The sequence below is a fragment of the Lepus europaeus genome, chromosome 11 (genome assembly GCF_033115175.1).
Source record: "Lepus europaeus isolate LE1 chromosome 11, mLepTim1.pri, whole genome shotgun sequence".
NCBI classification, from domain to species: Eukaryota; Metazoa; Chordata; class Mammalia; order Lagomorpha; family Leporidae; genus Lepus; species Lepus europaeus.
The window spans coordinates 20,139,863-20,155,882 of record NC_084837.1 but is presented as its reverse complement, the minus strand read 5'-3'; the positions used below and the strand labels follow the sequence as shown (position 1 = coordinate 20,155,882).

Below are 16,020 nucleotides of genomic sequence, written 5' to 3'. Positions count from 1 at the left end.
GCAAAAAAAAAAAAACAGTCAAATGTATATTTATCACATGACACAGCAGTCCCTGTGTAGGTATCCCCAAAAGGAATGAAATTATTCACAGCTGCATTTGAGATAACCAAAAATGGAGGGAAAAAACTTAATAGCCACCAACTGATGAATGGATAAACAAGTTATAGTAAAAGAGTGTATCCACAAAAGAAAAGAGTAACCAGTAGCTACCAAGATATGCAGTAAAACAGGTAAATCTCAAAAAATGTTGCCAGTTTAAAGATTCCCAATGCCTACATGTTTCCATCTACATGGAATTTTAGTGAGGGTGCAGGTGTAGTAAGGTTTCCTGGAAGGGTGGGGCAGGGTGGGGCGGAGCCTGCCTGGGGAGGCGGAGCTCATCAGCACAGCTTGATGCTGGCGGCCTGATGGTTTGGAGTCATCAAAACTCATCAAGTCTGTACCCTCGAAATTGGTGAGTCCTGGGCAGTGTACGTTGTGCCTCAGTACAACTGACTTTAAAAATACAGGAAACAAACTTCTGTAAAGCTCTGGCAGTACATGGTACAGCGGGGCACGCTGAGAAGCAGGAGTGACAAAGGCAGAATCACTTAACTTTGCTTCTGCCCATGCCATCTGTGCATTACGAAGTTCTGTTGAGACGTCACAGTGAACGCAGATGGTAAAACCTGTGCTCACAGAAGTGGAGCCCGGGGAAGCAATTTCAGACCGCAGATTTTGAAGACAATCAGAGGATGAGAGGTGTTTCGGGGGCAGCTGTCTCCGGATATTCCAAGGACTCTGGTGTGGGGCGGGGTCCGGATTTGTTTTTTTCTTCCTGAGACGTTCTGGTTACATGGAGATAAGTGTCTGCCCACCACAAAGCATCTCAGATGGTTTAGGTTTGGGAATGGTTTTGAATGGGTTGCATTGCAAGGCTGGCATACTATAAAGCAGGTTCTAGAAACTTCTGAAGAGTGAGCTCAATTCGGCTCATGGTGATACTTGTTCATTGTGTCCTGTGAGTCTACAGAGCCAGATGTACCAGCCTCTGCTCTTTTCTCTGCTCCACATCCCTGCCCTCGCTCTTGGCTTTGGTCACTGCTCCTGTTGGTGACCCGTTCTCACGAACGTGACTTCTCCCGTGGCCTCCTTCCCTGGTTTATCCTAGGTGCCTTCCGTTCGTTCCAGTGCTGGAAACAGGATTTGATCAGTGTCTGGACCTCAGTGCCAATCCTGCGACCTCACAGGGGGATTTGAAAAGTTCACATAAATCCCATCTCCCAGATCTGGAACAAAGCAATGAGGAAAGGGTGCCAGGCAGTGTGGACTTGTGCACTCCCGGGAGACTCTCATGTCAACTTTACAGAATGGGGACAGCACGACCTGCCGCCTGGTTGTCTAGATCTAATGATTAAGTAAAATGATACACGAAAATCCCGTACCTTCGAAAAGTACCATACACACAGAGCGATTTCTGGTTCGGTTAGTAAGATGTGAATGTTTATCTTATTTTATACATTTATTTTGGGCTTCTTCTTATATATATAGATACACATTTTTTAGCTAGATTTGTATTCGGGCAGAGGATTTCATGCATGTGAGTGTTATCTCATCGGATGCGATACATCCAGTGTGCGCGTGCTGACAGGGAGTGCTGACTGCCCTGGAACGCGGCGGAGGCTGCCCTGCTGTGGTGCTCACGTGGCTTAACTCCCAGAGTCGCCTTGTGGGCAGTGTCCCCAGGGCTCGCCATGTGGTGCAGACTCCATCCCCAAAACAGCACACCCATTTTATGCATTGGATTTTATTACATTTCTGTCTCTATAAAGTGTTAGAGACAGCGGGCTTATTTGAAAGCAGCGATTTTCAGGCGGACTCCTAAGGCCGATGAGCCTGTTCCTTTGCCTTCTTTCAGCTGAATGCAAGCAGGGTTACTAACCCAGCTTGGCCCAGGCCACGTTTCAGCTGCGGTTCTAAGTTTGCTGCACACCACCTAATGCAGGGACCTTTTCATCAATAGCAGCAGTGTGGTTGATTGAATCGCCCGGATCTGGACCCCTAAAATCGGTGTCAGTTCATCTCTTGCATTGTTTGGCTGTGTGGAAATGGACTATCTACAGATTTTCATGTCACACTATTGTGGTTTTTTTTAAGATGACCTTTATCCCCTATACTTAATTTCTCCAAAAACATAAAATAATCTTTATAATGTCAGGTCGGGGAGGGGATAACTATAGGGGCAGTATATTCTGGTGAGGCATTTACAGTGGGTGTTACTGCTTTCCTCCTTTGCTGATCTTAGTAACCTGCCCACGGGCTCACGGCTGGCTGGGCCCGAGCCCGCCACCTTCCCTCCTGCTCAGTCACCCTTCCCACCTGCGTGGTGTGCCCCAGTGCTGTGGCCGCCACCTCCCTAATTCATGTGTTATAAAATATCCCTGGTTTCTTTGGGAAAGATAGCCAGGAGGTAGGATGTGGCTATAGACTGTGCACAGGGGGAGGTGTTTTTGAGTATGACCCCAATGCATTTTTTTTTAAGTGACCTGTTTCACTTGTGAGTTGCTGCAAGGCCCCTGCGTGAATGCTGAATGCCATACGTCATTTGCTTAGGATTTCATGACCTAGCAGTTCAGGATCCCTTTACCTGGGCTGGCGTTGAGGCACAGTGGGTTGGGCTGCTGCCTACAACACCAGCATCCTGCGTGCGTCCCAGTTCGAGTCCCAGCGGCTCTGCTTCCCACCCAGCTCCCTGCTAATGCTCCTGGGAAGGCAGAAGATGGCCCAGATACTTTTACTTTAAACATCTATTTATTTATTTGAAAGTCACAGCTATGGAGAGAGGGAGAGACAGACAGAAAGAGAAAGATGTTTAATATGCTGGTTCAATCCCCAGATAGTTGTACTGCTAGGGCTGCGCCAGGCTGAAGCCAGGAGCCAGGAGCTTCTTCAGGTCTCACATGTGAGTGGCAGGGGCCCAGGTACTTGGGCCGTCTTTGGCTATTTTCCCAGGCCATAGCAGGGAGCTGTGCCGTCTTCCACTGCCTTCGGGCTGCATTAGCAGGGAGCTGGATCAGAAGTGGAGCAGCCAGGACTTGAACAGGCATTCATAGGGGATGCTGGCGTCACAGACGGTAGCTTAACCTGCTGTGCCACAATGTTGGCCCCCCAAAAGGTAACTGTTAAACAAAAAACTTTGTAGTTCAAAGAGCCTGAAACATTGGTAAGAAATTTAGGTTAAAATCTTAAGCCTCATTCATATTAATAGAAATACCAACCAAAGGCACAATGAAATCATTTTCACATTTTAGAATGTAATTCCTTATGTTGGTGACCAGTGAGGGGAAACATGGCCTTGTATACTTCTGGTAAGAAATACTTTGACAGTAATTTTTAATATTAAAAATAGATATAAAATATGCTATTTGATCCATATGTTTTATTTCTAAGAATTTATCCTATAGATACATTTTCCTATATGGAAAATTAATACCTGAATATTTATTACATTACTTGTAAAATTTTTTTTAAATTAATCTCTACTGTAAAGAGATGTATTGGTATCCAGTGTCATGGTGTAGTGGATTAAGCTGCTGCCTGCAATGCTGGCATCCCACATGGGTTCCAGTTTGTGTCCCACTTCTGATCCAGCTCCCTACTAGTGGCCTGGGAAAACTAGTAAAGATGGCCCAAGTACTTAGGCCCCTGCTACCCACGTGGGAGACCCAGAAGAAATTCTAGGCTCCTGGCTTCAGATCGGCCCACTTCAGGCCGTTGAGGCCATCTGGGAAGTGAACCAGCTAATGCAAGATTCTCTCCTTTTTTCTCTCTTCCTCTTTCTCTCTCTCTCTCTCTCTCTCTCTCTCTCTCTTACTCTCTTTCTCTCTCTTTTCTGTAGCTCTGACTTTCAAATAAATAAGTTTTAAAATAAATTAATAGGGATGTATTAAATAAACCAGGTTACATTTGGGTATTTAAAGAGAGACTATGACACTGACCATTCTACAGGTTACTATGTAGTAAAAGAAGCAGACAACAGAATACTGTGTATAGCACACTATCATTTCTTACATATATAATCTGCTAGTATCAGCACAGAATTTTCTCTGGGAGGATGCACAAAAACAGCAATAGTGCCTCTGTGATAAAGACTAGAATTGGAAGGGACCTACCGTTCTGTGATAATATTTGGTACTTCATGCAAAAGATACCTAGTTAACAATACTGTTTCTCTTACAAATTGATCAGAACCTAGAGGACCCCCGAAAATGAAGCACTGAAGTATCTGAGATTCTGAATGCTACAGCAATCACAGTGATGGACTGTAAAAATAGGGGTGGACGCTGGACTCCGAGCACTTGACAGGTGGCATCCTGAGTCCTGCAACATTGCTAGATAGTTGTAGTACTTTACAGGTTATAAACTGGATTCAGAATATGGCCCGGAGACACAGCGCTGATATGGAACATTATGTAATGAAATTGAGGAGTAACATCCAATACATCCAAGCGCCCACCATTTAGGAAAGACAGCCACTTTCTTACACTCAATTTTGTATATTCGAATCAAAATCCATGTGATTCCAGCAGATTCAACATCTTGAAATACCAACTACCTTTTTGAGGATACATGTGTTCGTGGTTGTGTATAACCAAGATGTGGACTTACTGGCCTGGTTATATTCCATAAAGAAAAATGAGATTCTTCATGGATGGAGAAACCTTAAATATGGCCCAAGTCTTAAAAAATAAATCCCAAGTTCAAGGAGGGAAAGTTGAGCCCACCTCCCCTTACATCTTTTCATTGAGGACTTCTGCTTTTATCACCATAAATAAATGGGGCTTTGTGTTTTGTTTGGAGCAAGTGTAAATTTTAGTCTTTTGATTGCTTGGTAGTCAAGGGATTGTTTTGACAGCTGAGAAATTGGCCTACATATTAGAATAGTTATGTGGAGTTCTTTGGGTATCTTAGTATAAAATCTATTTATGTCAGATTCAGTTTATAGCATCTGGAGCCTTGCCTGCCCATGCCAGCACACTGGGACTTGCTTTTGCCACTGAGTCACTGGAACACACAGAATGCTCCAGGCGCCTGGGTACTTCTGCCCCACTGCTCTCTAGAAGCAAGGCATCCTTGTTTGGTCCAGTAGACGCATTGTTAGAAGAGCAGGAGGTAAAAGGAGTTATGAACAAGAACTTTAGTTTTCCAGCTCATTCATTTGAAAGGTGTTTTTTGAATTTATGATTCATATTTATTAGAGTTCACTCTTTCAATGGACTTGGCTTTCTGGGGTGAGCAGCTCATATATATGCCAGCACATAAATGGTAGAGAAGTTAATGTGGAGTGTGACAACGGACAGCTTCACATGCAGCTTTTAAAGCCTTGTTGACTAATTAAATAGTGCCCCATAAAGTTTACCAGCCATTGTTCTTATGTGAGACTATAGTTAGGTCTCTGTCTGTCTGTCTGTCTCTCTCTCTCTCTCTCTTCCCCCCCCCCACTCTGTCCCTCTCTCTCCCTCTTCCCCCCTCCCTGCTCCCAGCCTACCCCCTTGGTTTTAAGGCATACAATGAGAAATCCTGTGAATGTTTTAATTTTCATGGAAACACTTGGAATGTCACAAGAATTTTCTATCTTCATGTCTTCTCATTTCATAAAATGTTCAAAAGCAAATGGCCCTGGTGTTTTGAAGACTGAGTTTGCCTGGGGTCACATTCCCCACCCCTTACCAGATGCCTTCTGCAGTGGCTGGCGGCGATGCCTGCCGTGCGTGTTCAGAGCATCGCCCTGCACTATGGGATGGGACCTGGGACACGTTCAGGACCTTGCCTGCTCCTCATCCTCCCACAGTGTTGGGAGCTCCCCACAGGGCCCGTGTGAGATGTCTCCAGGGTCCGCGTCAGAGTGTGCCCTTTCTAAGCTGAGACCAGAAGAAGAACTTTGATTAAAAATAGACGGGCTGTCATTTTTGGCAGCCAGCGCAGCGTGTGCGGTTAGCATTGTGAGCGTGTTTACGTCTGTAGACATGTGTCTGACTCATAGCATTCCTGTGTAGGAAAACTGCACTTCCCCCCGGTCCTCCTAAGACATGAGCCAAAACCATTAAAAGGGGAGATTGAAAGTTCCAAAACGCAATGCAGCACTTGAAGGCGAACGCTTCACGTGTGCAGCACTTTGAGATAAACCGGGTGGATGCAGAAGTTGTTGAATCTCTGCTCTGAGTCAGCAGTGGCCTTCTGAGGACAAGAGCCCAGCACCAGTGCAGACGGCAAAACCAAGGCACGGAGCCCTTCCCAGAGTTCACAGCCAGCAGGCAGTGGAGAGGGAGTTCAGCCCGGTTTGCACTTTTAGCCCCATCATACACTGCCCAATTGGAAGGTTAACTTGAGGCAGGAGTTCTCGCCCTCAAAGAGCTTTTCATCTAACTGGGAGTGGTGGCATTCCTGGGACAGAGCTCCACAAACCAAAGCTCATGGTCTCGTCCCGATCTCCAGCCATCCCCCTTGTCAGCTCTCCCACTTCAGATCATCTCTCGTAACCGGTGCCACCACCCAAAATCCAGCTTCGCCGTAATTAGGAGTGACCCAGGTTAGAAACGGGCTCCTTTCAGGTGTTCTGTCCCTGCCTGCTGTCGCTGCTTGCCCACTGCGGGACCTTGACTTGGCCTGCCCCCGCATATGGTTCGTTCTCGGCCAAGGGTTGCCACGTAGTTCTGTAAGCCAGTCCGGGGCAGGTGCAGGAGTGACAACTGCCAAGGTCCAAGTCATTGCTTCTAAAATCGGCTCATCTTTTGGGTTTATCAGAAAGTAGAAGTTCTGTTGATTTCAATGAAATCCAAGTTAGTACTCTGTGACTTTCTTATCATAGCCATAGTTTGGGCACTTGTTTGAAATATGGGTCCTTGAAAAGATAGACGATCGTGGAGTGGATTTGTGCGGCATAAATTGTGAAGTCCTGCAGCCACCTCCTCTGTCTAGAAACAGCGCTCATCCATATTTTAACACACACATGGACAAGGGTGGCAGAGACCTCGTCTTCCCAGTAGCAGTTTGAACCCGACTGATGGAGGATTTATTGCCTAATTATACTTGTCATCTTGACATAAACGTTATTCGTTCTGGAAAAACGTGTTTGTCATACCAGGACTGTCTAATGAATACAGTCAATATCCGGTGTATATTTAAAGCCAAGCAGAACAGTCATCCCCAGAGTGGGTGTTGTGGACGCCAGGGAGCTGATGGTAACCGCCTGGGGCCGTGCGGCAGTGCGCTCAGTCCAGGTGTGCAGTGCAGGGAGCGAGGAAGATGCCAGGCTGTGCCCCCCACCCCATGCTGCTCACATGGACTCCCTCTGTCCGTGGATTATAAAGGTGATAACCGGAGAATCAGGGAGGAGGAGGAATTGGGACAGAGCTGGGATTCAAGCCCGCCCCATGTGCTGTTTGCTCAGCGTTGGAAGCCACCAGCCAGTTGGAGCTGTGCAGCACCCACGGGTGCTCTTGCCCTCCTACCTAGAGTGCAGGTTGGGCTGGAGCTCGGGAGGCACCGGGCAGCCACACAGGGCAGCCGGCTGGGCACAGCCGTTTTCCTTCTGCTCGAGGTCCCAGTGTGTGCTGGATTATCAGTGCCTGTTGCACTGCGGCCACACAGTGGCAGGAGCAAGTACCAGTGACCTCATGGGGCAGCCGGCTGATCCGTGCCCATGTGCGCCCGACTCCCACTAGGACCCACCCCGCCTGTGCCAGCCCCACTGAGTGCACTGTCCTCAGGCCCATGAAATCCGCCCACAGTTCTTTCCAGGCGGTCACGAGTCCCAGCAGACTCATTGATCTGGACACACATGTGTGTGTTCTGCCATAAACATAAATCTCACAAGTTGGTTTTGAACAAAAACAACAAAAACGTGCAATCTATTGGTCCCACTCAGACCTACCCCAAAAGAGTTGCATTACGGATGCTTCTGTGACCAGTAAAAATGTTGTTCCAGAAGCACGGAGTGTCCTGGGGCCCCGAGGCCCTGGCATGCAGTGAGGCCCTGCGGTGAGAGACCACTGTTGTTATTTCTCTGACTTCCCCAAGTCCTTTCTGCAGCATTTGTTTATTGACATCACCCGATGGGCTCCGAAGCATTAAATTGCAGATTCGAGTCAATAGTGAAGCGGACTGAAAACGACTCTGCTTGCAGTGCACACACTGATCGGCGGGCGGGGGAGCCCCTCCGTGGCCTGCCCGCCTCGGTGAAGAGGGCCCAGTTGTGTGTGGAGTCCTCGCCTGCGACATTCATGGTGGATTCTGAGAGACAAGGGGGTCCGTGTCTCCCCAGTCGAGCGTTCAGCTCATCTCCTAGGACCGCCCACATAGGGCAAGCTGTTAGGACACCTCGAACTCTTCCCCAGAGAGCAGCTGGTGGGAGTGGGAGCAGGGAGAGGCAGGCAGGCTCGGCCCCGTGAGCTGTTCTTCCTGGTGTCTGCTGGCCCCCGGACGCTGACTGCTGTGACAGCGTGGGAGACCACCGCACACAGGCGCAGGGGTGCGGGGGTGCAGGACGCAGAGCCCTTGGGAATAGCCTGTCAGCCACAAGGCGGGGGTAGGACCAGTTGTACCTCCCTGCGCTGTGCTGGGCGGGCGCTTTCCAAAGCCGCGTTCGTTTCATTCCCCGACTGCTGGGTGGCCCGGCAGCCCAGAGTCAGCATCCCAGCTGTCTAGACAAGGGGGCTTATTAAACTCTTGAGTCATTTGGTTCTCAGAAAGACTCAGTAATAGAAAAATGAGGTGTAGTTTTGACAAGAAAGAATTTCATTGCATTGCACTTGAAGCTCAGATGCACACGCACACAAATACCCCATTCCCTTAAATGGCTTGGGTCTGGTGTGGTGAGGCCCCACCCTGGGCGTCCGCAATGCATGCCGCTGGCCAAAGTCCGCTTCAGTTTCTAGCATAAGCAGTTATTTTCTTCTGCTCTCCTAATCTCCGCCTCTATTCCTGCTGCAAACACGCAAGGACTAAAAAATGTCCCCGTGACATATGGTGGCTTTTGCCTCCTCCGGTGACTCTGAAAGCCTTACCGTTTCCTAGTGCGCACTCATCTGTAAGTGTTCATTTCAAATAGCGACAGTAAATTGTCTTCACTTGTCAGTCTTCTGGCAGACTGAGATTATCGCAATAAAAATCCACGTGTGCTCTAAACTCAGCGAACTTCTCAGCATACACTCAGGAGCTGTGCTCAGGCACATGCCACCTGCTGTAGCGGACACACCTGTCTTGCACACATGGGTGTAGATCACGTGCCCACACCAGGGCCAGTAGTGCCCAACGTGAGAGGAAAAGCAACCCCGGCACCTGCAGGCCTGCAAACAGATCGTTAGACTTATCTGCTGTTGTGTAGCACACGACCCCAAGTTAGCGACTTCCCAAAAACCATCGTTTTGTGGCTCAGGCGCTTGGGAAAGGCACTGCTGGGCAGCATGTCGGCAATCCACATGAGGCATGCTGGGGCCACTGCAGAGTAGCTGCTGGCCCACGTGCCCTTGGGCCTCCCTCTCCCCTGGGGTGGTGCGTGCTCCAGGGTCTCTGCACATGGCTCGGGCCTGCCTGGCTGAGAACTACAGAAATCCGGGTGTCACTGCTGAGTGCATCTCTGGGACCCAGCAGCTTACGAAGGCCACCCGCGTCCAAGGGGAGACGGATCTGTTCGTAGCTCGGGATTGTCAGAGCAGAAGGTCAGGGCTGTTAGGGACTGATGATAAAATGCCTCTGGGAAACAAAGCACTCTTGTGAGCTCAGCGTGTCCTACAACTGCTTTGTATTTCAGGAGAGAAAACAAGACCACGTCAGCATTGTTTGCTCTGCTCTGATTTTTGCCTTAGTGCTTATGGTGAAACCAGCAAGTGTCGCCGGGCCCCCTGTTGGGTGATTAGGAGGGTAATGATGGAAACTGGGCAGAGCCTTACTGGGAGGAGGCCTGGGGATGCAACCATGCTGCTGGGGGATGGAGGAAGCCCTCTGTGCTTGGGTCAGACCACAGAGGGATGCTTTAGACGGCAGGGCCCCAGATGCTGAACCCGTGGGAGCCCTCGACCCTCACTTCTCCCCCAGAAGCCTGGGGACACATGGTCCCAGGGCTGGCTCAGCATCTCAGACACGGCAGTGCCCCCCAGGGACCCCTCTGGGAGTCTGCAGCCTCCCTGTTGACTTGAAGGCAGCCACCCCAGTGCAAGCTGCACGTCGTCTTTGTGATGACCGAGGGACCGGGAGGGCTGGCGTCGGCGTGGTTGGGACAGCCAGTGGGCTCGCTTTGCAGCGTGTGGAGCATGGATGAAATTGTACTGATAATAAAGTGGGTTTTCAGCAGCCCTTTCCCCGTCACCGTGGGGCTGAGCGCCACCCCACAGCTTCCTAACAAAGCGGGATGTGACGCCTGCGCCTCTGCTGTAGCTTGTGGAGCCTTCGCATAGGGTCCCACGGCTTAGAAGAGAACTCTGCAGCCCTGGCTTCCAGGCTGTGTGACACCCTGGAGGTGGAGACCCAGGGGAGTCCCGACGTCTCGTCTTTGGTTCTGAGTTGAACCAGGACGATGCTTTCCAACTGCCCTTCTTCCTGAGTAGTAGAGCCTAGCCAGTGAGCCGAGCCTGGCGGGCAGGAAGCTGGGATCTAAGCGAGTTGGGCCCACAGCTGAGAGGTGAGGGCTGGGCTGGGGGGTGGGGGCCAGGCGGGAGGTCCTGCCCTGGGCTCCTCAGACGGTAGAGCGATGCTTATTTTCTTAGGCTGGCTGAAGGTGGAATCCTTCATTCTGTGACTCTGTAATTGGCTCATTGTGTATTTTTCACCCCAGAAAAATCCATACCCAGAGTGGAATGGCTTTGGTGGACTCTGAACATCTGAGCTGGGAGCAGCACCATGGGCTTCTTTGCTCTGAGAAATAGGGAGGGTGAGGGGCAGACCTGAGGGAGGGAGCTCTGAATCCCTGCCCGTCTCTAGCAGGGTAATTCACTCACTCACGCATTCGTTCATTCGTTCATTCGTTCATTCATTCATTCGGCTGTCACCAGGCTCCTGCCCTGCCCTGGATGCTGGGGCTGCCTCGTGGTGGCGGGAGGGTGGACCATCAAGCAGCCTGCCTCCCTGTGAGAACTTAGGAAAGCCAACATGAGAAACGAGTGTTGTCCACGCCGCAGGCACTGGGGCCGTGTGCTTGGCGGTGTTCAGTGCCGGCGTGGTGTCCGCGTTTGGATTATGAGGGGGAATCACGGTGCCACGCAGCCACGATTGTGAACAGGTTCACAGCAGGGCCGGGAGGAGGCCCCGCCAGCTCCCTCTAACGTCATTTCTGAAGTAGAAGCCTGTGGCGACTCCTGATGGATTCAAGCCACGAATCTGTGATGTGTTAGAAACCGTATTTCTGACCATCGTATTTCAAATGTTAAAGAGAATATTACTGAAAAATTAAGACTTCTAACAATAACACAAATGCTTACCGCCGGCTCCTCTGTGAGACATGACCCAAGAAAACAGAAGTTGGTCTCAAAACATACTCACTTTCCCTAACCTGCCCCACCCCGCTTACATAGCCTGGAACTGGGGGCCGCCCCCACTCCTCGTTGCCATCGTTTTTTGCAGAGCCACCCTTCACTCGGGCTGGCCTCTGTCCCCTGGACCCGCCGTGCCTCTGCTCCTTGCCTGCGCCGCCTGTGTGGACCCAGGCACCAGCGCTCACCCCTGCCCGCCCTAGGGCTGACTCCTGGGTGGACAGCACTGAATTCCCTCAGCACCCTGCCCCCACCCCCAGGCTGTGCATCACCTGCTGCCTCCAAGCCACGCCCACCTCTTGGGTCCTGGAATCTCCTGCAGTCTCTCTACCCCCACTTCCTCTTCTTGCTCTCATCCAGGAGCCTCCACATCCTAGCCCCAAGCAAGGACTTGGCTTAGTCAAAAAGGCACAGAAATTGTGTTTTCTTCACTCCATTTGTTCCTAAGCCTGACCATTCTGCCTTAGGAAATGTAAAAAAAAAAAAAAAGTGCAAGTTTGAAACGATGACTTTTCTTTACATGGGCTCAGCGGTCAGGGTGTGCTGGGTCAGGCACTCAAGGCTTCTTTCAAAGCCCCAAAGTACCAGCAGTTCCTCCTCTGGTCTGGGACTGCGGCGGCTTCTAGGGACAGTGACTGTGTCCTTGTAATCAGACCTCCTCCTGTATTCCACAGGCTCGGGGTTTGGGTCACAAGAATCCTTTAGGATGAGACACCTTGGAGACACTGGGCTATTCCCGGTGCCTGCCTAAGTGGCAGGCAGGCATCCGCAGGGCACCCTGCCCGGGGCCACGCTGTGCACTGGGGACGTGGGTTTCCCAGCACATTGGCGAGACACCTTGAAGTGGGAAATCCAGGAGTCAGAATGTAAGAGGTCTAATACAAAAGGCTTCGCCGGAGGCCTGCCCACTCACACCTCCTCAGGATGCAAGGAATTCTTCCATTAAGGCAGTTTTGTAGAAAGTTCAAAAACACTGCCCTTAAGTAGGCACCATCGCACGGAAATGTCGACTTAGAAGATTTTCTGTTCAGGCATTTGCTCACTCCTCAGTGTGCAGGTGACTGGCGAACTACAGACATTCTTGCTCTGTGTAACCTGTGTGCACCAAGAACGTTGTATTTGAATTGATACATTGTAGGCTGAATCATAGTAAACGTTATCCTTTTTAAGGAACCCTAAGATACGTTATTTTATAAAATACCACCCTCACTTACTAGTTTTCCAAGTTTGAGGTTAGTGCATTCTTAAAAGAGGTCTTTTGTTTTTTTCACTGACTGTAAAAATAAATAAATGCAGACTTTTTAAAAGAAAAATTTCATTTTCACCCAGCTACATTGCGAAATAATTGACACACAAAAATTGTAGTCGATGGTCTGGTACATGCACACATTATGAAGTGGTTACCACAGTCCAATACCTTCAGACATCCATCATGGCCACTTTCTTTCTTTATAAATGTGTCCCTTAACAAAATGCCACAGTCAGTACTACTGCGTGTATCTGACAGAGACTAAAAAAACTTGAAGTTTGCATTTGTTAGCTGAGATGAGTAATGTAAGAAGCATCTTTAGATTCCTGACTATATTAAAGATCTGTATTGTTTCTTTCTTTCTTTCTTTCTTTCTTTCTTTCTTTCTTCTTTTTTCTTTTTTGGACAGGCAGAGTGGACAGTGAGAGAGAGAGACATTAGAGAGAAAGGTCTTCCTTTGCCGTTGGTTCATCCTCCAATGGCCGCTGTGGCCGGCACACTGCAGCTGGTGCACCGCGCTGATCCGAAGCGGGGAGCCAGGCGCTTCTCCTGGTTTCCCATGGGGTGCAGGGCCCAAGCACTTGGGCCATCCTGCACTGCCCTCCCGGGCCACAGCAGAGAGCTGGCCTGGAAGAGGGGCAACCGGGACAGAATCCGGCGCCCCGACCGGGACTAGAACCCGGTGTGCCAGCCTTGCGGAGGATTAGCCTAGTGAGCCGCGGCGCTGGCCTGTATTGTTTCTAATACTTGTATCATCTTAATGAAGCACAGAAAATAAAATATCAATTCAGATGTGAAGCTCCGCAGGACAGACTGTTAAATAGCCGTGAGACGAACCAGACCAACTTCAAAGCCGATTTGGAGTGTTGTACTGTTCATTGCTGGAAGCAATTATATTAGTCAAATATGAATGTTGAGAGTACATTTTCATTAACATGCTGTGTCTGTCCAACTGCTTTTAAATGCTTTCTTGCTCTTCATACAGTGTCATCATCCAATAAATGTTTAATAAAAAGGCTTATTAAAGTTTTATTTGTTATACTTAACGTAAAAGACTGGAAATAAAGATAAATTAGGTTACAGTAATGGGTAAATGTAATTGAAATAATTTGGAGTACAACTTAAATCAATTTCTTTGTTGACTCAGAAATATTAAAAGTATGTGGCCACAACTTAAGATGTTTTCCAATATATCATTATGGAGAAAAAAAGAGCAATATCTTAACCTTTTTACTCCTGGATTATTTGAGAAAGAATATTAGCTTTTTCTAATCTGAAAAAAAGAAAATAGGACTAAGTTAAGCTACCTTACTTATTAAATAGGTAATATCTGGGTTAAGCAACTGCTTATACAAGACTTAAATGAGATGTAAACGAAATATAAGCATGATTATTATTGGCTAGAATAGTGTATTCTACATACGGAAACAGAACGTTGACAGTTTTCAATGATTTCTTAACTGTGCTTATAATCTGTCACCTAAGAAAATCTAACACATTCTCCTTAACTTACCTGCTGAGTAAAATAGGTGTTAAAATTTTGAGTAAATCACTGTATTGGCCTAAAAATTCTATCACTGAGCTTTGGTAATGTGGAGAACGTGTCTATTTTTCCTGCGACTGTGATTAGATCAAGTCCTGCAGGCTGGTGGAGGAACTCTGACTTGGTCCAGGTGAACTGCTGTTCACGCCAAGACGGAACGTTGGGTGGAGCCTGAATCCTGACCGAGGGCACCTCTGACGCGGGCACAGGCCCCGACCACAGGGGAAGTGCTGGCCTCGCCGCCTCTGCTGAGGGGCTGCCAACTGCTAACGACAGGCAGAGCTGTGCAAAAGTTGCGACAATAACATTTTAATGAGTTTTCTTTTGTTTTATTTCACTACCAGGCTATCAGCTGCAAAAGCCAGCACAGCATATCCTACACCTTGTCAAGGAGTCAGACTGTGGTGGTCGAGTACACACATGACAAAGATACGGACATGTTCCAGGTAACACAGCTTCTTCAATGGAATCTTCTAAACACTTTCCTTCAGTTCTGTAATTTGCTGTGGAATCAGAAACCCAGCACAGTAGTGTCTGCTGAGGTCTGGGAGGAAGAGGTAAACATTTTTCCTATTTGAATTTTGAAGGACTAAGAAAATCCTAATTCTAAAACTATACTAGGAAATTACAAAGGCCACATTCTCAGATCTAAATGCAATAGAAATAGACATTGATAGCAAGAAAATCTTAAAAGCCAACATATTGAAAATACTTCCTAAATAACATGAATCAAAGAGGACATCAAAACTACAATTAGAGGCCTTTTCAGAAATCTAACTGCAGGAATTGTATGGCAGAACTACAGGATGTGGCCGGCATCTCACTCTCTTATAGAAAATGTAAGGGCTTAAGTGCTTTCATATTAAAAATTTGAAAAGGAAACAGAGAAGGGGAAAAAGAATGAAAATGAAGGATCTAAACATCTCAAAAAGCTATTTTTTAAAAAAATCACAGCAATTAAGAAAGTACAGGAGGGGTTCAAGAATAGCTTCAGTGGAATATAATGGAAAGGCAGAAATACACATGAAGAAAATAGGAGAGAAATAAAGAAACAATATTTTTATTAATGAATTTTAAAAGGAGAGAATTAACAAATACACCCAAGATTTTGGCCTGTAAAGCAGCCGGCAGATTTAAGTTTAGGCTGACACTGGAAGAGAGCAGATACAGCTTGGGAGTGCCGAGGCTTAGCATTTCGGTATGGAGAGTTACATTATTAAATCAATGATGGTGAAATAACTGTCAAGAAAGCATGGCAGTTATTAACATCATACCTGATGCCAAAATCAATTCTAGAAAATGTAAGCTTTTTTTTTTTTTTTTTTTTTTTGAACAGGCAGAGTTAGACAGTGAGAGAAAGAGACAGAGAGAAAGGTCTTCCTTTGCCATTGGTAAACCCTCCAATGGCCGCTGCGGCCAGTGCACCGCGCTGATCTGAAGCCAGGAGCCAGGTGCTTCTCCTGGTCTCCCATGGGGTGCAGGGCCCAAGGACTTGGGCCATCCTCCACTGCCCTCCCGGGCCACAGCAGAGAGCTGGCCTGGAAAAGGGGCAACCGGGATAGAATCCGGCGCCCCGACCGGGACTAGAACCAGGTGTGCCGGCACCGCAAGGTGGAGGATTAGCCTGTTAAGCCACGGCGCCGGCCTCAGACCCACTTTCTGTTACAACTTCCTGCTAATGCACACCCTGGCCGTAGGTGACAACTCAGCTGCCTGGGTCTGTG

General features: G+C 48.3%; 1 protein-coding gene across 2 annotated transcripts in view; it reads left to right on the top strand.

The window, feature by feature from the left end:
* PELI2 (pellino E3 ubiquitin protein ligase family member 2) overlaps positions 1 to 16,020 on the top strand; it is a 136,292-nt gene that overhangs the window by 104,895 nt on the left and 15,377 nt on the right. For both annotated transcript variants that reach the window (XM_062205065.1, XM_062205064.1), the window contains one exon: positions 14,641 to 14,742. In XM_062205065.1, coding sequence (XP_062061049.1) covers positions 14,641 to 14,742 — 102 coding nt within the window. The remainder of the gene's footprint in view (positions 1 to 14,640; positions 14,743 to 16,020) is intronic.